General features: G+C 47.7%; 1 protein-coding gene and 1 long non-coding RNA gene across 5 annotated transcripts in view; one reads left to right on the top strand and one right to left on the bottom strand.

The window, feature by feature from the left end:
• Window positions 1-17,107, bottom strand: part of PROX1 (prospero homeobox 1) — a 48,533-nt gene extending 31,426 nt beyond the window's left edge. Inside the window, exons 1-3 of one of the 4 annotated variants that reach the window (XM_048057697.2) lie at window positions 16,850-17,107; window positions 8,084-9,872; window positions 1,586-1,693 (exon numbers count right to left, since the gene is read on the bottom strand). In XM_048057697.2, the coding sequence (XP_047913654.1) occupies window positions 1,586-1,693; window positions 8,084-9,805 (1,830 nt within the window). In that variant the 5' untranslated portion in view covers window positions 9,806-9,872; window positions 16,850-17,107. Of the gene's footprint in view, window positions 1-1,585; window positions 1,694-8,083; window positions 9,873-14,390; window positions 15,348-15,906; window positions 16,512-16,849 lie in introns of those variants that run through there. The other 3 variants (XM_048057701.2, XM_048057698.2, XM_013174026.3) reach the window with 3 other exon arrangements.
• Window positions 17,108-17,342: 235 nt separating this feature from the next.
• LOC136790348 (uncharacterized) lies at window positions 17,343-20,398 on the top strand. The gene is made up of 3 exons (XR_010830114.1): window positions 17,343-17,473; window positions 18,389-18,758; window positions 19,190-20,398. It is a non-coding gene; the product is annotated as an uncharacterized lncRNA (long non-coding RNA).
• The last annotated feature ends 218 nt before the right edge of the window (window positions 20,399-20,616 follow it).

Here is a 20,616-nt window from a genome sequence, read left to right as displayed (position 1 = left end):
TTTGGGCGAATGACCCCTAGCCATATGGTCAGTACTGGGGTTTTTTCTGGTGCTATATAAATACAAGGTGGCACAAAAGCAAATCACTACTTTGTCGGAAGACAAAGCCACCCTGTGTGTGTGCAAACACACAGGTACCTCTCTTCTCAAAAAGAGGGGAAAAACCAGCAGTGACAGGAAAAAAAAATCCACACCCCCGTGTGCCAGCTGCGCTAAGGTTCACTGGGTGCGGGACCAACACTGTGGCTGGTGGCAGCCTCAGAAACGCTCCCCCCGATTTGTCCATCCCAGGTGGATCCACTCCCAGAGCCAGCCCTCCGCTCAGGCCGCTGTGCAATTTGCAGTGTTTGTTTTGTTTTGTTTTGTTTTGTTTTGTTTTGGTGTGTTTAATGATTCTTGACCAGACGTTTAGGCAGGGAAGTGCCTGTACTGCTTACCCCGCCTCCCCTTTATGGACGCTGCCACCATCCGCTGGGTGCGTGGCGCTGAAGGAGAGCAACCTCCAAGGGCACGGCTGTGCGGGCAGCAGCGTGCCGCACCGCATGGGTGCGTGCAATGTCACGGGGAAAATAAAGGGAAAAACTGCCAGCAAACTTCACCAGGGGAAGCCGGTCAGCAGAAACCGGGACAAGTTCACAAACCTGTGGGATAATCTCCCCCTAAGACTGAAAAAAAAAAAAAAACACAAACCCATAACCCAAAAGCGATTAAAAGAAGGATTTCTGTAATTTGTGTGTTTGAGGGGGTGGGCAATGTAACAAACTAATTTAAGCTAATGTAATGTTTATAAAGTTATTTAGATAATGACACCATGTATGCCATAATAATCATTAAAACCCAATCTATGTGTGGTTTTTTTTTTTAAACTTAGATGATTAACACAAAATCAAGTTGATGTGAAGGAACAATTACTTTTAGAAAAAAATCAGGAGGTCCTAATATTCTGTAGAATGAGGGAGGATGCAGCTGTATGTCGACAGCTTTCATATCCTCATTTGAATAATGTGGCCTGAATCTGTCACTTTATTCATCCTCCTTATGCTCAGTGTACTCTGCATCAACAACAAATTAAGTTGTAAATAAGAGACAATCATCACTTTTGTTTTTAAGCAGCTTCTGCATGGAGAATTTCAATGTACTGTTTCTTTTTGACAGAAAGAAAGGGATTCTGCGCTGTGCTTATGTAAGCACAAATATGAGGAAACCAACCGAAATGAAACAATAAGGGAACACTTGAGAACTGCTCCAAAATGTTCTTGGAAGTGTATTTCTACCACCAAAGAAATCTCTTTTTTGATAGGATATGTATAATGGAAATTGTTTGATTTACTGTAACGATTATTCTTACTTTGCTCTGAAATGTCTTTTTTTTTCTTTTTTTTTTTTTTTAATTTTAAATCCTCCAACCTCTCCTTTCCTCATCCAGGCACAGGCAGAGTACAACCTCAACAGGAAGAACAAGCGCTTAAAGCCAGCCGTAACCTCTGCCTAACCAGAAATATCACTGATCTCTGACAGCACCACACTTCTCTGTGACCAAACACAGCATGCAGTAAGGAGAGCAGGGGGGAAGAGATTTTCTTACCTTTACGTCCGAGAAGTAGGTTTTCAGCATGTTGGAACTTGGGTACCGGGTGTAAAAGAACATGAGCTTGGCCTTTTTCAAGTGGTTCGGCGACAAGCCTTCCTGCATGTAGGATTGAGTTAGTAAAGGAAAATGCTTTTCTCGAGAAGGCTGTTTCTGAGTGTGCAGAGCTCCCAAAGTGCCCCCTTACTGCTGCACTTCCCCAGCCTGCAGGAGAAATTAGTAACACTGAAACTGCCGCGCTGTCATTTTCTGTAACATAGCAAAAAGAGGTATGAGAGGACACGCAACGAAAACCCTGCGTTTCCTATCAGTTTTGGTCCTGGGTCTCGGGATTTTTCCAAGTTTACGGCTTGTGCACCATATGTACGTTCACTTGTTGCTAAGGGAACTAATGCACGAAGCATGTGCCGCAGAAAACTTATCAGGAGCTTTTTCTCCCTCTCCTTTGCAATTCCAGCCAAAGTTTGTTTTTCTCTCCACATTGTGCTGCTCGCACAAAACAAAGCTAGCGCATGTGCCTCGCACGCAGGTGCTGCATCGTTTCGAGTAATGTCTGCTACGGGCAGCGCGTTTCACCTGTTTCGTCCCTGCCTTAGCATCCTGAGTCACTCTCTCTAATCCCGTTACTGCTCTGCTTCAGCAGCTGCCTGGCTAATAAAAGCCAAATTTTCTGGGAGGCAGAGCCCCTCCGTCCCCGCAAACCAACCCAACTTGTCGCCTTCTGGTTTAGCCGGTTAACTCCTCGGAGGAGGAAGCAGCATTTGGGGCTAAGTGATCGATAAATGCGGGCTAGCGGATCAATAAATGGCCACTTACCCTATAAGGCAGCCTATTTATCCTGGAAACATCATTACCTTTTAGATCTGTAAACAGAAGCAACGAAAACAGTTCCCAAGGGAATGTGAAGCTAACCATAACAATCTCGGCTTGCTGATTTTCTCCCGGCTTCTTGGCTCCCTTTTGTGCACTGCGCGCGAGGACGGCTCTGGTCACATCTGTGCCGCAGGCTGGCCCTGCCATTTCCTCAGCAAATTAATGGCTTTATAATTTATCAGAAATGAAGATGCACGTGGAGAAAATCAATGTGGCCCCCACAAGGTCAATTAAGGGTTCTTCCCAGAAGCTTCTCCGAGGACTGTTTCTCCTAAACACAATTGTTGAAAATTTCACTCCTTTCACACCTGATGGCGGGGGAAGGCCGACCTGGAGCACAGGCACACTGCAGCCACCGTGCCCCAGCCACCAGGCCGGGCACACGCTGGCACGGAGCATCTCCTGCCGGGCCTCAGTACCAGGAGCTCGGACGCATTTTTAGCAGCAGGCTACTGCTACCCGAGCTTTTTCAACAGAAGACCCTTTTCTCTAATTCGGGAAATTGACTTGAAACCCTCTCCTTTATTCTAGTGATAAGATTTGTTTTTAGATTGGAAAAATGTGGCATTAAAAAAAAAAGTCGTTGATAATATTAATTTAAAACCCTCTTATTATCTGGAAGTACACGGAGAACGGCTGAGCTGAACTTGCATTTTGTTTTAGATGCTTGCTGATTACAAAGAAGATAATTTATGACTGACATACTTCTTGTGCCAAGAGAAGAGTTGAAAGAACCTCCAGTTACCTCCATTAGACTGATAGAGAAGTCTAAAAGAGCATTACACTCTGCGGTGCCATCTGTCAAAATACGTAAGTGAAATAATAGTAGCAAGCTGTCACCTATTGCTTAGTGATAAGAGTTTTAGACAAATCAAAACTTCTACACCAGAAATCCCTTTTGTTACATGATCGTTTCAGGGAAGCGAGGGGCTGAGGGGGAACTTCAATAAGTAAAAGAAATAAAAATCCTAAGTCTCCCTAATTTGTGATTCCTCCGACACTGCTGACAGGCTGTTATCAGGTTTGGCATACCCTCTCTTTCAACGCGAGCTAAAAGATGGACTTAAACTTTCAAAAAAAAGCTCCCATATTTGCTGGATTTAAGCATATTAGGCAGTTGTCTAAGCATTTTGATTCCTTTTGCATTTAGGATTTTTAAATGTTTTCTGCCATAATGCCAGGGGATATTGATATTGAATGAAACACGTATTAAAAGATGTTCTAAGACTCAAATTCCCAGAAATCCATTTTCTATTAAAATTATACTCGTTCTTAAGCACTTGGCAGCCTTAAAGCGATATCAAATATGCAACCAATTTGTATATCTTGCTCCTAAGGTTAACGCTGTACTATGATAAAAGATCTGATCTGTGATAATCTAGCAAAAAATAGTTAATGACAGACTTAAGAGCTAAGAATTAGATAACCCATTGCTATTTCAGAAAAAAACTGAACTGACCAATTGCTTAATTTCCTTTTTAAGTGCTTGGGCTGAAAAGCAACTGTTCTTCCAAGAAAGCACTAGCTGTTTCCAGGATACTTACACACGCACAATGACTCATGATGAAATAGATTCAGTAAACATACAGCTGTACTGAACACGAGCTAAGCCCCATTCAAGGCCAGGAAAGAAAACGAGCACAAATAAATATTAAGGAGGTAAAGGGAGGAGGGGTGCCGAATGGAACGCAAACAAGCTCTGTCCCAGCAGCTCATGTGGCTTGCCTCAATTCTCCCAGCTATAGCTTTGTGAAGACAGATGACATTCAATTCTATGGGTAATGCAAAATAGACAATAACTGCTGAAACTTGAGCCAGCTGCCAGGTGTAAAAAAAAAAAAAAAAAAGGAAAGAAAAAAAAAAGGAGAGAAAGAAAAGATGATAAATCCATAAATTAATGAAAGACATCTGCTCAGGAACATAAAAGATCAGAGAAACAGTGTACTGCAGCTGAACCTAAAGCAGTGTTCAAACAACCTGAGAGCCTCAGCGCTGTGCGCTTACACGGTGCGACGCAGCCTCACCTCACCCAGCAGCAGCAAAAAGGCAAAATGTTAAGAAATAAGAAGCGAAAGACTGGGAATTAAACCTATATGTGATCCTGTGTGTTTTAACCGGGGAAGCAGGGAGGTAGTACTGCACTGCATTTGACTTATTTGCACTTTAACCCTCAGGGATAGCCCTCCTCTTTTGCAAAAAAAAAATATTATTCAATGAAGACAATTTTTCACTTCTGTTTCTCTCAGCCTGAGCTCCCCGAAATGCTCTAGCAGGCTTTTCTATCCTATACACGCATGGAGCAGAAGGAAAAGAGGTAAGAATGGGCTGTATCAGGTAGAAAATCTGCACTGCCAAAGCCAAGCTGCTGCTTAAGTTACACCTCAGTTGCTCTCAATAAACAAAGCTCCAAATCGCTGTATCTCAAAGCATCTTCAAGACCCTCTGAAGAATGGGCCAGCTGGAAAGTACTCTATCGCTCAGGTTTTATCAACAGCACAGTTATCCAGCTTGCTGTACAATCGCTCATCTTTTTTTTTTTTTTTTTAAGTTTAATTAGTTTAATTCTAGTCAGATGTAATAACTCCTCATTTCAAAATGTTGTAATTCGCTAATTACAGCTTTCACATATTGGGACTGTGAAACTCATTCCAGTTGGATTGGAATTCTGCTTAAAAATAAATAAATTGCAGAAAGTTTCACTCGTGTCCCACAGCCCTCCTGCCGGGGAGAATGCGCCAAACTTCTTCACCTTTACAGATGTCTTAACAGCACACAGGCTACTGTTGTGCTTCAATTTTGATCTATGCAAATGTTTTGGGACTGAACAAGGCTATTTTTCTTGAGATGCAAAGAGGATGCATGACAAAGGAAGACCGTGCAGAAAAACAATTGGCTGTCTGTTTCTTTCAGAATTTGAATAAAACTTAATATTTGATTAAACAGATTAGTTTGCAAAGATATAGACTGCATTCAGGACCAAGATGGGAATTCATGCTGCAGGTGCATCTTATCTTGTTTAGCAACATACGCAAACATTAACTGTTTCCTTCTGCAATTCAGCAAAGAAAGATCAGATGCATTTCACAGGCGTTGGTTAAAAAAAAAAAATAAAAAACAGGCTGGTGCAGTGTTTTAGCCTAGGACTAAAACCTGAACTTGGCTGTATCTGCTAGTCTTATGTTCTCGTCCTGGCTGTATTGTCCAGGAAAACAGATGTTGCTTTCTGCAGGGAAGAAAGATCTGCTTCTCCCAAGAAATATATTCCTTGTATATGCACACTCAACCATGTAAAACAAAAGCACCACAACAGAACCTACCACAAACAAACCAACCTCCGTACTGCGCCTTTCCCTGGAAACTGCAAGCTACCTGGGCAAACGAGCCGCTGCTAGAAAACAAAAACACCCCCACAGCTGAACTGTACATCAGGGCACACGTCGTGTAGAAATGCTCTTTAGTAAATTTGTTTTCCCTAATAGGTCTGCATCCAGACAGAGCGCTTTCCCAAGGGCAGGGGAAGAAGCAAGGGCAAGGAGAGAGGCAGGAACTGCCCCAACGCTCAGCATTTCCCCGACTAAGCTGCAGAACAGGGCTCTCTCAGCCCGGTTTCAGCAGGAGCAAGGAGCTCTGCTAAGGACTGCCAGTGGGGAAGGGCAGGAGAAAGGGGGAGAAACGGCAGGGGCAAGGCAGAGATGCTCCACAGGTGGAGGGGATCACCTGCTGCCACACAAACACTCCCAGTTTATGCACTTTTCCATCCCTTACAACTTCTCTCCCAGGATGGGAGAACTACTTTTACACCAAAATAATCAGTACGCCTCTGTATTGTTTGGCAGAGATTATTTAATTGCCCTGGCCTGGATCCTGCCCTCGGCTGCCACTCGTGCTGACCTCAGGACTGCTCTGCATGCATCCTCACTGTGTTTCAGTGTGGAAGAACGATTTTCAGTTTGGACCTCCCGAAGTAACAGGAAGTAACTAAGAATGATGCTGCCTTCAGACTGACTCCCTTGTTTTGCCATACAGTACATAAGGCAAGGTGAAGATTTCCCTGCTGCTGGTGCAGCAGAGAGATCTTCCTTCAGGAAAAAGGTCCCTCCAACATCACGTCCACCACCAGCTGGCTCTTGAAAACACCAACAGCTAAGGAAGGTGCTTTCAGAGCCTTTCTCCTACAGAAATGGCATTATTCACACTTTTTTTTTTTTAGCCAAACACCATCAGACAGCAATGATTCTTCCCCCAGACTTGGTCTAGGTTTGATGGGAGACCTGCTGGGGTCTGGGGATGGGTGGTGGCCCTGCAGTGTCTGCCTCCATCCTGGTGGTGCCCACTGCCACAGGAGGGACCAGCCACACCAACAGGAGAAGCAGGCAACCCACAGGTCCCCAGCCCTGCTTGCACCCTTCCCACGTCCACAGAAAACATGCTGCAATTCCCCTAAAACCACCAGAGCTGCTAATCGCCTAGAAGACACCCATGGTGGGGCATGGCCTCATGCAACTCCCCTCGCATGACAGCCCTGGGAAGGGGACAATTTTCTTGGTGTCACTGCTGTTACCCGGGCTGGGGCAGAGTTATCCAGTCACAACTACTGCCATCAACTTGGGAACAAAATTATCTGCTTCTAAGGCTCTGTGCTTTTGCTGCTGCCTTTTGTTGGGGTCTTGGAGCATGGGAAAATGCCCATCTACTCTTCATTTAAAATCCTCAATTTTAGCATGGGGCACACAAGGCATTTTATTCACTTTTAATACAACTGTACTTGGAAGAAAAATCTTTTGACTAAAAAGCATATTAGGGGAGACGATGCAGTGAGTGGGAGGTGTTACTACTAAAAAAGAAAGAAAGGAAAAAAAAAACTTAGTGCTAGTTTCCAGGAAAAAAAAAAGACTATGTCTGAATTTGCCTAAATAAAAGCAGAGATGTATTTTTTTCTGCTAACCCCTGAGACCAAGCTAAATAGATGGACTTTATTTTTTTTTTAGCAGGGGAAGTGTCCTGCAAATTTAATACAGCTGAAGTTTTATATTTAATTGTTCTCTCCAGCTTTCCAAAATAATTTGCTTTGTGTACGTTAGGACAAAAGATTTCTGTGTATGGCTGAACAGAGGTTAATCATGCATAGCAGGCAGCTGCACCAGGGCTGAGGAGCAGACCTCTGGGTGGGGGAAAGAACTTGGTGCTGCCTGAATAGATCAGTACCTGGATCTTTTGTGCTTTATTTCCCTTACGTGAGAGCTGAAGACACACAAATGACCAAGTGCTGTCTCTTTGTGAGCTCCAGCAAGGCCACCATTAACACAGGTTGTGTTTTGGGAGGGGAAGGAGGTGGACAAGCAGTGTTTTTGGATGGGATCATCACCTCCTGACCAGCAGGAAGGGAAACCCAACCAGTCTAAAATGTTGGGCGGATGGGTGTCTCTTTTAATTTGGATGCTGTCGCTGATGGAGCACCTCCAGTTACCACCCCGTGTTTTATTTCACCTGGCAATTCCCCTGCCTGCTCCTCCCACCAGTGCCCCCAGCCCAAATGCCCTCGGGACAGCCCCACGGGGTGGGGTGGCCCCAGGTCCTCTCCTGCAGGCCATGGGGCGACCGCTCGCCTTCAGAAAAGGATATTGCACTTCCCGAGTAGGGCGAGATTTCGGACATGTCTTGCAGGTCGCCGCACTCGGACTTTATGAGGGACAAAGAGAGGCCTTCGGCGGCGCTGGGGGGGTGCGCAGGTGAGCAGGGGTGGTGGTTCATGTGGTGCGATGACATCTTGGTCCTCAGACTGGTGGTCTCCCGGGTCAAGTCCAGGGACTCGGGGGAGGCACGCTCTTTCCCCGGGAAGGAGGCCGACGGGGCGCCAAGGGGGCTCTGGAAGGGGTAGGCCATGAGGGGCAGTGGGAAGGGGTGGCGGAAGGAGGAGGTGGAGAAGCCGGCGGTGGCCGAGAGCGGGGACTGGTGCAGCGAGGCGTGGTGGCCACCGGCTGGCGGGGCCGAGGCAGGCTGGTCGGAGGAGTTCTTGCGGACGACAAGAGGCAGTGCTTCGGTCTGGTCGGTGGCACCGGGCATAGGGACGCTGCCGAAAGTGTCGAGGGGGTTTGGAATGATGACGTCCCCAAAGCACTGCAGGCGCTGGTTGGCCGTGTGGAAGTTGTGGTTCTCCCCGTTGACCGCGAACCTCGCCTGCGGGATCTGGAGAGGCGGGAAGACCTGAGGAAGCTGGCGGGAGGGCTTGGACGAGAAAACTTTAACCACTGTGTCCACAACTTGTGACATGGCGGTGTTCAGTTCCTGCTTCAGCGTCTCGGCCAAGTGTTTGCCTTCGGGATGGAAGGAATTTGGCCCTTGCTCCTTCTCCTTGGGACCTTCTCTTTTCGGCTTGTTCTCTGCGATCTCCTGCTCCCGGATGAGGGCCCGGGCCCGGTCGATGAATTGCCCCGGGTCCAGCTCGCACATCTCGTTGTCCGACCTGCCAACAGAGTCCCCAGCCCGGGCGTCCATGGTTTCGGAGCGCATGCTGTCTTCGGACAGGTTGCCATCTTCATCATTTTCAGAGTCGGTGCTGTCGTAGATCTGGTAGAACTTCTCCTGCAGCTGGCGCAGCTGCTTCTGCATGTCCTCCAGCTGCTGCTTCAGCTGTCGGCGCTCCTCTCGCTTCTGCTCCTTCCTCGCTGAAACCAGCTGCTGGAAACTCTGCTGCTGCTGCTGAGGCAGCTTTTGCTTGCGTTTGTTTTCTCGGTAGCTTTCTCGGGGACTTACGGACTGCGGAGCTATTTCTCTTTCGTTTTCATTGCCCCTTAATGCCACACTGGGGGAATGGCTCATACCCCGAATGATATTCTCAACCCGGGCGCGTTTAGCTCTCAGGTGCTCGTCGCATAACCGATCCACATCAAACTGGCTCATAGTCGGCCTGCCAAAAGGGGAAAGACACTCTTGGGGGCTGTCTCTTGAAGAGTTGCTGCATACATCCTCCTGATGTACTTCTGAGCCTGTACTAGAGAGACCGCTGGCTTGGAAACTGGGCTCTGTGCCACCATTTTTGTTCATGTTATTTTTCAACAGCTGGGAAATTATGGTTGCTCCTGGAAAAGGCATCATGGCATCTTCATACGAGTTCGCCCTCTTCAGCAGCTTGCGGAGTACATTTGACTTTTCCCCATCTGCATGCTGCACCACTGAATACTCAACATCCTGCTCTGAACCTTGGGGATTCATGGCACTAAAAAACGTTGCTCTTGCCTTTGCAAAAAATGCAGATGCTGTCCCTACCGTCCTTTTCACTCCAATGTCAACTCTTCTTCTCTTGGTTTGCCTGCTTAAGAGGGCTGTGCTGTCATGGTCAGGCATCACTGGACTGTTATTGTGCCATCTTCAAAAGCTTGTCAGCTGGGCTCAGCTCAAGAATCCTGGGACCCTGGCCAACAGAACAAAAGGACTGATGAATCATTTTCTTTAAATTTCTCCAAATTTCCTGACCTCAATCCTGAATAAAATGCAAAATGCATAGGCTCTGGGATTTATGGCACATTACAATTATTGCAATTTATTATGCACTCTGCTTGAAATGAAACATTTTTAAATATTTCTGCTCCACTGGTTTAAGATGGATTAAGATTTAAAAAAGCAAAAACTGCTTAAGCACCAGTAATATGATTCTCTTGCACAAATGCCTAAAATGATACTGTTTATCTTCAGAAGAAAGAGTAGATTAGAAGAACACAGCCTCTGACAACCAATTGATTAAATTTAGGGCATTGAGATACATGTTACAAAAGAAGATGAAAGTACTCCTTATTTAAGATTTATTGTTAAAACAAGAAATTGTATAAAATTTGGATTAAAAAAAATCAATTGCAATGTAAAAACAGTAATTGTTGTTTTGTATTTTAAAGAGAGATAAAACTGGTAAATAAACATTCGAAGGTCAGAACAACAACTTTCACTTAATTGTAGGCAGGATAGTATACGTGCATGTGAAAGGCAGAGAAACAGAGATGCATTTATGCTTACAACGTAGGGGAAAAAAACTCTCTTAAATCATTAGGGAAACATTTCTTCAGCAAGGCAAAAAATGCATTAAAACATTTTACGGCCAGGATTATAATATTTGCATAGATGTGATCAAATAAAAGCCAAAATGTAGTTCGTTAACACAGCATCATATGTACCAGTGACTAGCCACGACAGTGTTTTGAATTCTCCGTACGTTCTTCCCCTTTTCTTAACTTACGTTCTCCAAGTAAGCCTCACTACCAAAGCCTGAACATTTTGTATTTCGCACACTGAACTACTCGACATTAAATTTTTCACAGAGCAGAAACGAGGCATGTTCAGTGCCACATCTCTCTGCTTTGGAAAAATCTCCAAGAACAGCATCTCAGATGCCCAGTGAAGCCCTTCTTACACGTGCTATTTTGAATACACAGAATCTTATTTCCTGTGACATGTAGAAAAGATGAGAAAAAATATGGAAAGATGAAAGTAGTAACATCAATCAACTGCGTGAGAAAGGAAGATACCTCCTCTTTATATGAACTCTCATTGTTTCCCAGGAACACAGCATAAAAAGATAACACACTTCCTTGCATTTTGTAAAAGGCTCTTGACATAATTTGTGACTTATTAACTAGTGATGCTAAACTCACATTACACACAAAGCTCTGGACGCTCTTTACCGTTTCTTAAAATTCAACATTCAGTAAAATTAAAATATTTTTCATGCGACGCTTATCTAATATTAAACTTTACATTTGCTTAACAGAGCACAATCTTCACAATAACAGGGTATATTGCCAAAGGCAGCATGCAGACTTTTTGGAATTGCTCCCATCTCTTTCGGTTCACCTGTAAAAACATCTACGTGCTCCCTAGGACTGCATCTGTGGCTAGTTTTAAAGAATGACTACCCATGCAAATAGGCATAATTTCAGCATGAAATAATCTGTAAAATCAAGACAGTAGTCAATGCTTAGTTTGCAACCAAGATTAAAAAAAAAAAAAGGAAAAAAGCTTTTAATACTTAGAAACATTATGTTTATTCTGCAGCTTTTGCCCACGTATTCTGGATGTACTAAAAGAATTTTCAGAGATTTGGTGTCACAGTTATGCAAGAGACGTGATGTTTGTTTTTGTTACTGGCTCCTTGCATAGAGGAAAGCAAAGAATGATAAAAATAAAAAAAAATGTCATGAATTCAGATGGGAAATCCAGAGCCTCACATCATTACCAGGACACTGCCTTCACAGATCACTCCTTATCACATTAGAAAGTGGAGTTGGGAGATCTGACGATAACAACACGGTAGCAAGGAGCTCTATTGCAGGGGCCCAACTGTACCACCTGCATGCCAGGTAGCATCGCACCCTGCAGGCAATGCTCCTGAGTCCATGGCATGCTCGAGTACCAAAATCCTGCTATGTGCCAGTGGCAGAATCAGGCCCTGCTGGGCAGTACGCGTTGTGAAAACCCGTCTCCTGCTTTCTTTGAATTACTGCAAAAGGAACAGGCTTTGGCTCTAACAATTATATCTTCCTTTAAAAAAAAAATTGGAGAAGTTGGGTTTTCAGAAGGGTCAGTTTCATAAGTGAGGGGCCAGGTTGGCAGGGATGGGAAGGGGTGACACACCGCCCCAGTTGTTCAGCAGGAGATACCAGCGCAGTGTGAACCATGGTCAAGGTTGACCTTCTAGTCTAGTGGTGTTCATTTGAAAGCGATATAAACTAATTGCAAGATAACTGTAAGAGCTCTTGCGTGCTGCCCGTACGATACTCTGAAGGCATTCTGCGTAAAGACAGCAGTTGCCAATAGGAAAAAAAACAACCAGCACTGAAAACCTTCGTGCCTTTCCTTCCGTTTCTGCAGTCAAGCTCTACTTGACTAAGATCCAGCAGTACGTTCCCACACTCGCACCAAAAACCTCATGTCAGGTTCCCAGTTTTGCACGTTTCCCAGCAAATTCAGGTGCCTGAACGCTGTTTCCCGCTCTCTTGCCCAATCCCAACCAAGGACACACATGGGGAGGGCTCGCTGTACCCTTGAGTCAGCAGCTCAGGAAATAGGCTGTCCTGCGCCAGGTTGGAAGGTCATTGCCACGCATCCTTCCTCCCCAGTGTCCATCTTCCTCTCCCCGAGCCCCCGCACCAACAGGCGTGCAGCAGGAGGTGCTCTGCAGCGGTGCCCCCTCCTTCCCTCGCTGGAAGCACCAGAGGTATCATGCCCTTAACCGAGGCATTAAGCAATATCCCCCATTTGCCCTGGTGTTACACCGAGCCTACAGCCCGCCAGCGTTAAGGCTTGCAGCCCTTTCGGCTCATAGATGAGAAAAACTTCTTTAGCCTGGCACAACGGAATGGACGTCAAAAGGCCAGTTAGTATTTTGGTCTTGGAGGACCAAAAGTAGTTCAGACCCCAAGGGAAGTGGAAAGCCCCCTACAGTGGGATGCAAAACCCCAGCCATGGCTGGGAAAATGCGATACTGGCGAGATTAGAGCTGGGTAAATAGGGAAGTCTTGGAAAAAAAGACGTTTAGGAAGTTTGTGTCCTTTACATGGTACCAGTTCTTTGGCCACGTATTGTCTCAAAACCATGTTTCATACACCTACCGTCTCTGGACAGCTATCCAGAAATACACACTTAGAAAGACAGCTTAGATCGTCAAGGTCTATGTACAAATCTTTAGGAGCTCCATTCCTTTCAGAGATACACAGCTTGAAATTCTTGATGGTTAAATTTGCTTTATAGGTCACTTTTAATGTTCCTTGCTTACCAAGGAGTATTATGTTAAATTTACTCTCCACATCTAGAGCCTCAACTCGCACGGAGCGGCTTTCTCAGAAACCGAACGCTTTCCATTCCCATGCAACTCAAAAATACAACAAAGGCCTCAGCACGTTCTAAGTCCACCCAAAAACATACCGTGCGTTACTGTATTTGCAAAGTTACTTCTGAAACTTTTGTTTAAGGAGACTTGATTAAAATGCAGCTATGAATAACTTCTTAATAGCACAGTGGCTATAGGCATGGATTTATTACATATCCATGTGATATGCACTGACATGTTAACTGGAAACAGATTAATTTCTAGGTACCGCAGAGTTCCTGTTCCCAAACCTTTAGCTAGAATTGTATTTAGAAAGGAATAGGACATCAGGTATTTAACCGCACTCATTACAAAGAGATCAATTTCTGTAATCAATTTTATTAACTCATCTACAAAGGTGCTGATCATTTTCTCCCATATTCATTCATACACCTATGAGATATAACGGGGATTTAATTTCAATCTCACCCTACTTAGCCGCTCTGAAGGAACTCGGTCTAACCTAACATGCTCAAGTGATAGGGAACAGCTATTGTATTCACAGCAGTGAAGTGCTAAACTTGACAAATATTCACTGGTGAATGCAAGGAGCTATCAGTCCATAGAGCTGAAATCGGTCCTATCTTTTCACAAGCCAACGACTTTCTTTGGTCCAGCGTCTGCCTGCTTGATGTCAGCCCATCACGCCAATACTACACGAGGAATTTACCATGCTTCTGCTAACAGAAATATTTAAATCTTTTGCTCTAAAGCGCTGCACTGGGCATGGCTTTGCCAGAAGCAGCCACGAAGAGCAGGACGAAAATTATTCCAGTCAAAAGCATTTACCACACAAAACCACAGCTAATATCTGAAGAACAGATGACATGCGTTCACCATAAGTCTGATCAACGCTAAAATCACTTCAGCAGCTAAGGAGAAAGTACCACCTATTCATACGGTTTTGGCACAAGTTTTCTTGGGAGAAAGGCTTATCTAACTCCCTCAGCTGAGACACGCCATAAAGCACCATGAAACAAGGCAGAAACAAATAGCAGCAACAACTACTTTGTTAGGATTTCCCCGTAACAAGAGGTAAAAATCAGAATGTGATTTCCTTGAAAATTACACTACCTGCTCCTTAGCATGCAACAGAGAAGCCAGCAGGGCCCAATCCCGCAACGTCTTCAGCAAGTCCTGCGAATGCCCCACATCCTCAGCTCTCATCGACTACAGCACACACTGACAGAGCTCTCTAAGAGGAGGTGTTCGGCATCTCATTAGTCCTGGCCTTTATTTTGGGGAGACGCACAGCCCTCCACCAACTACCTGCGCTCCGCACTGCCTGGGGAAACAGATTCCTTCAACGAGAAAAAGAAATCGAGCCGTTCATGGTGCAAAATTGAAAATGTTTCCCTCCTACCATGCCGGCTTGGTCCTTGTTATTTCACTCATCATGAAGAAAATAACTCACGTGGACTCTGTGCAGAGACAATACTGAAACGGTTGCAAGACAGATTCCTACTGCAAACTCAGCCCAAGTTCTCCAAAGGTTTTTTCCCATGCTCCACGATGCCGTTAAATCAGAGTCCTTGAATTAGTTAACCTAGCAGTTAGTCTGCACTTTCAGACAGAATAAATCATTATTCAGGGAACTACAACCGTCAGTATTTACAATTCTGCCCCGAATCAAATTAAACTCCAATTTCCAAACCTGTCCAATCTTACGACTGCCTTAATTTATCAGCCGATCATAAAAAAAAAAAAAAAAAAAAAAAAGAAAAAAAAGAGAGAGAAGTCGCATGAACCGGGAGGCCTGCGAGCTCAGCTGGCAAGAAAGTCAGCTGGAGGCACTGCCGGTGCCATTCGGCCAGCGGGATACAGCTCTCGGAATAATTTCATGGGGAGCTGGTAGCAAAAAGTCTCTACCTTGGAGTTTTTACCTCGGCTCCGCTCCTGCGGCGTCGATCCTCTATCCACCCCCCGAGCACCACCGAGCACCTCCCGGCCCGGGATACCTCGGAGAAAGGCCAAAAAGCACCCAAAACGAGCAAGAAGGGGCCGCGGAGGCTTCAAACTTTCCCTGATTGACGGCTGCTCGCAGCCCAACCGAGGGGAGAGGAGCGGGGAGGGGGCTCGGGGGCGGGCAGCGCTGGGCGGCGGGGGGCGCAGCGCCGCGGGCATTGCGCGGCTCGGCCCCGCCAGGTGCTGCCCCTGGCCCCCCCCCCTCCCCCCCCCCCGCATTTTTTTCCCGGAGCAGCGGAGACCCCCGCCCGTTCGGCAGGAGGTTTAGCATCCTCCAGCCTTGCCGGGGACCCCTTCCCGTAGGGGCCCCGCAGTCCGCCTCGGTTTTGGGGTTCTCCCCGACGCGGGGTGCTGACCCCAAAGCCTGCCCCCCCCGCCCCCCCCTCCCGCGCTGTAACTCCGTTTGAACGCATGGCAAAGTGCTTCGGGGCGCTCGGGAACCGTAAAAACGCTCAGGAGGTTCTCCGGCAAAACCTAAGGGAAATAAAATAACCCACCGCCCCCAATGGAATAAACAACCCCAAACAAGCAAACAACCAGAAAGTAGCAGCAACCCGAGCGCTCGGCCACACTGGGCTCCTATCCCGCGCCTCGCATCCCATCTCCCCGTGTGCTCGCTACCTACCGCTCCAATCCCATTTTCTCCGCATTTGCCCAATTCGCAGCTCGTCCCACCCTTGGAAATGACAAAGTGATCGCAACGAGGAGCGGACTAAGAATAATAATAAAAAAAAAAAAAAAGTCCCTGCCCTTCCCGGCCGGGGTTAAAAAGGAGAAGTAACGACATGCAAACGGCAGGCAAATGGGAAGGGACAAAAAGAGCGGCGGCGATAATAAACAAGACAAAGGGGAGCCTCGGAGCACCCGAGCAGGAGTTGGAGGCAGGGGATGGGGAACTTCGGCGGGGGGTAGGAGGAAGCCGGGACCACGAAGAAGGAGCCCGAGAGCCGTCGCATCTCCCGGCCCCGCCGAAGCGCCCCCGAGCCGCGGGACGAGACAAAAAGGAGCCCCCCGGGGGCGAGGGGGGGGTCCCGCGGCGGGGACCTGCGGCCGCCCGGTGGGAAGTCGGGGAATGGGGAGCGGGGTTTGACAGGGGGGCTTGTCCACACCCCCCACACCCTTCCCATTCCCTGGGTCATCTAAAGCAGCCCCAAGTGGGAATTAAAACAAAAAAACAAAAAACAAAAAAAAAAGAAGGAGAAAGAAGAAGGAGAAAGAAGAAGAAGGAGAAAGAAGAAGAAGGAAAAAGAGAAAGAAAAAGGAGAAAAATAGAAGGGAAAAAAATAGAAGGAAAAAGATATAGGAGAAGGGAAAAATAGAAGGAAAAATAGATGGAAAAGAAATAGAAGAAGGAGAAAGAATAGAAGAGGGGAAAAGAACAGAAGAGGGGAAAAGAACAGAAGAGAGGAAAAGAATAGAAGAGGGGAGAAGAAATAGAATAAGGTAAGAGAAGAAAAAAGAAATAGAAGAAGGAAAAGAATAGAGGGGGAAAATAGAAGGAAAAAACAGAAGAAGGAAAAAAAGAAGAGGGAAAGCAGGGGCTGAGGAGAGAGGGAGAGGATACTTACTCGGTGCAGAGGCGACGAAACTGAGCCTCTCTTTTTTTTTTTTTTTGCCGGTGCAAAGAGGGAGAAAGGGCGACGCGCACATGCACGGCGCGCCCGCGCCCCGCTCGCTCACACGCGCGCTCGGAGCAGCGCCGCTGCTGGGGGCTGCGGGGGCTGCGCGGGGCTGCGCGGGGGAGTGTGCGGGGCCGTGCGGGGCTGCGCGGGGCTGTGCGGGAGCGTGCGAGCGTGCGGCGCCGTGTGCGCGGCGAGTGTGCGGGAGCGTGGCGGGGCAGGGCTGGGCAGGGCTGGGGCTGGGCTGGGGCTTGGGGCAGGGCTGGGGCTGGCCGAGCCGAGCCGAGCCTGGCCAAGCCGAGCCGCGCCGCGCCGAGCCGGGCGCTCCGCACCGCCCCAAGATTTACTTTAAGACACAGCTGAAGGAAACAGGAAGACCCGACGTCACGCTCCGAGTGACGTGGGCCCGGCCCGGCGCCCAATCGGCAGGCTCCTTGGGCCGGGGGGGGGCCGGCGAGAATTTGGCAGGAGCCGGGGGAGGGCTCCGGGGGGGCCCCGACACCGCCCCGGTCCCCCCCCGCCGGCCGGCGGCGTGGGGCGCGCACCTGCGTGGGGCCGAAAACTTCGCCCGAAGTCGGCCCCGGGGGCGAGGGGGCGAGGGGGGGGGGGCGAGGGGGGGCTCCGTGGGGGATGCCCGGGGGTGTCCGGGGGTGCTGCGTGTGCGCGGGGGGGTCCACGCGTGTTTCCAAGCGTCCCCGCGCCCCGCCGCGCTTGTGCCGCGCGTGGGGCAGCGCGATGGGGAGCGGGGCGCTCCGAAAGTTTGGGGCAAGTGGCGGCCACCCCGAGGCGGCTGCCAGCCGGCTCCCGCTTTAAAATCGATAGGGGGAAAATTAAATTCTTCTTCTTATCGGCTCTCAGCGGCAAAAAGGAAGGATGCTCCCGGCCGGGCCGGCGGCGCAGCGCCGCGGTGTGCGAGCAGGGAGCGCCCGGCTGCTGCCGCTGCGGAGCCGAAATTTGGCCCGGGGAGCGAGGGCAGGCACCGCACCCGCGGCTCCTGTTGGCTTCCCCCCCCCCCGGCAGCCCCCCGACCGCTTTTCCCCATCTGGGGCTCCGGAGCGGAGCCCCCCGGCCGGCCTCACGCGTGGGTGCGCGCAGGGTGCCGGCACCCCCTGTGCCTGCCCCGGGCACGGGCACCCGACGGCTGCAGGAATTTGGGACCCCAAAGCTGCCCCCCAGCCGGGACCAGGCTCCCTCTGCCCCAGCGGGACCGGGGTCACGCATGGGGCCGCAATTCCCCGGGACAGGCTGCGGGGGGGTGATTTTAGGGGCCACCTTTAGGAAAAAGGGGTGCTGAGCCCCTGCCTGGGTCCCCGCGCGTCCATCGCGCCTTGCCAGGTGCCAAATTCAGGCTCCCCTTGTAGCCCTAAGTGCTGCAGGGGCTGCGGAACAAGGGTGCAGAAGTGTGCCTGGACGCGGGGGGAGATAGGCTAAATCTGGCGGGTGAGTGACTCTCCTGAATTCTTTCCTTTTTTTTTTTTTTTTTTAAAGGACACTGGGATTTGTGCAGAGGTGAAGCTGAATGGTGCAAACTCAGATATATAATAACTAACTGCCTCTGCCAGTGGGCTCGTCACCACTGGGGCTCAACTTCGCTTCAACCACCACTGGTTTGCTCGAGGCGGAGGAAAGAGAAACTGAGGCACTGCGGGTGCAGCGGCGTCCCCACGGTCAAGCAGACTGGGTCTCTTGCACGCCCCCTTCCACCTGGATGCCCACAGACCCTATGTCTCTTTCCATCCCAGAGGACAGGCAGCCTTTTAAGGAACTCAAGCTGATGTTTCGAAGCCCAGCAGTAAAATTAGTCTCCCACCCACCGGAATCATAGACCTGGTGATGGGGCAGGCTCCTGGTGCTGCGGGTGGGTGCACAACTGGTGGCCCCTTGCTGCCCCACAGCCCCCCAACCAACTGCATGTGGGGTCCCAGCAGTGAGCTGAGGTCCCATGTCCCTTGACAAGTGATAGTTCTCAAGTAGCCTCCCATAATGTCTGTTTCCTGAATTTTGAACCTCTCCCCCCAAATTAATTCACATTAACAAAGTTTGGATCCATAGTCAGGGGGTGCGGGCTCTCTTCTCCTACCCCACTGCCACCAACTAACGCTTGGTGTGTCTCCAGCTTCAGACCCAAATACTGCATTTCCTCCAGATACTGGGGTCATCAGGTCTATGTTCAGCCAGCTGTGAGCTTGGCCCATCAGAAATAAATCCTCCTTCAAATTTTGGTACCTCTGACTAGAAAACGTTCACTGCAAGCTGACAGTTTTCTCTGTGTGTATTTCTTTCTTCAAGGGGAAAAAGCAGATGCAAGAAACTTGGGAAAACTTTTGAAATGTGTCCATGGCCATGGGTGATTCCTCTGTCCCTTTGCAGCACGACAAGAAAATTGGAAGTGACAAGGGTTTATTGTTGGGACTGCCTTTTCTTTGATCATTTTCCTTGCTCTGTCTGCTCACAGCAAATGAAGTAAAGAGCTGTGAATACATAGCAGGTTTTCTTTTCTTTTTTTCCTTTTTTTTTCTTTTTTTTTTTTTTCTTCCTAAGGGGTGGGGAAGGTCCAAGCACTTTCATGTGCAAAACAAACAAAAAAACAAACAAACCCACAACAACAAAGGCATGATTCTTCTCTTATTTGCACTGATGTTAATTCAAAATAACTCTACTGATATCAATAGATCATCATCAGCATGGTGTGTGAGAAAGTGGAGAACCTTTCCTCAGCTCCCTTCATCCTGGCTCCTCCTTCCAGAAAGGAAACCTTTGGAGGAAAATGCCTTTAACCTGGAGAGTAAATGAAGAAGCTGGTATTGATGGAAACAGAATTGTTTAAAAAAAAAAAAAAAAAAAAAAAAAAAAAAAAAAAGGAAAGAAAAAGAAAAGAAAACCTCCAGAGAAGAGAAAGTGAACTAAACTAATCCTATTAAACGTGGTAGCATGTTTCTGTGCAGTGCGCTGAGAGATTAAGCACAGGAAAAGGGATAAGTGCTGCTTCAGTTTCACTAAACTAATGTGACAACTTGTCATTGGAAATCTTTACAGCTTGTTAGCAGATGACTAGCTGATTCAGATATGTTTTCTACCATTTCCTTTGTGTCTGGGGGTGGTGTTTTTTCTTTCCTGTTCCTTTCTTATCCATACTGCTCTATTCTGCTTTTTAATCCTTCATGTCTCCTTCAAGTCAAAACATTTAACTTGCTTTAATCAATATTTTGTTTTGAAGATGTCCCTTGACCTTTCGTTTGTGCAAATTAACCTTCAAGGGCACCTCATTCATTCATTAACCTCAGTGGGATGCCGTATCCCTCGGACATGGCATTTTAGGATGCATAAAACATTTATGAACATTTAGAGATACTGTAGTGAATGACTGTAATGCTGCTGCTAATACTACTACTTCTACTAATATATTTGCTCTTTTCCTTTCCTTTCCTTTCCTTTCCTTTCCTTTCCTTTCCTTTCCTTTCCTTTCCTTTCCTTTCCTTTCCTTTCCTTTCCTTTCCTTTCCTTTCCTTTCCTTTCCTTTCCTTTCCTTTCCTTTCCTTTCCTTTCCTTTCCTTTCCTTTCCTTTCCTTTCCTTTCCTTTCCTTTCCTTTCCTTTCCTTTCCTTTCCTTTCCTTTCCTTTCCTTTCCTTTCCTTTCCTTTCCTTTCCTTTCCTTTCCTTTCCTTTCCTTTCCTTTCCTTTCCTTTCCTTTCCTTTCCTTTCCTTTCCTTTCCTTTC

The sequence above is a fragment of the Anser cygnoides genome, chromosome 3, assembly GCF_040182565.1.
Source record: "Anser cygnoides isolate HZ-2024a breed goose chromosome 3, Taihu_goose_T2T_genome, whole genome shotgun sequence".
In the NCBI taxonomy this organism is placed as follows: Eukaryota; Metazoa; Chordata; class Aves; order Anseriformes; family Anatidae; genus Anser; species Anser cygnoides.
Note: the sequence above shows the minus strand (reverse complement) of the source record. Positions and strands in the feature narration are given on the sequence as shown.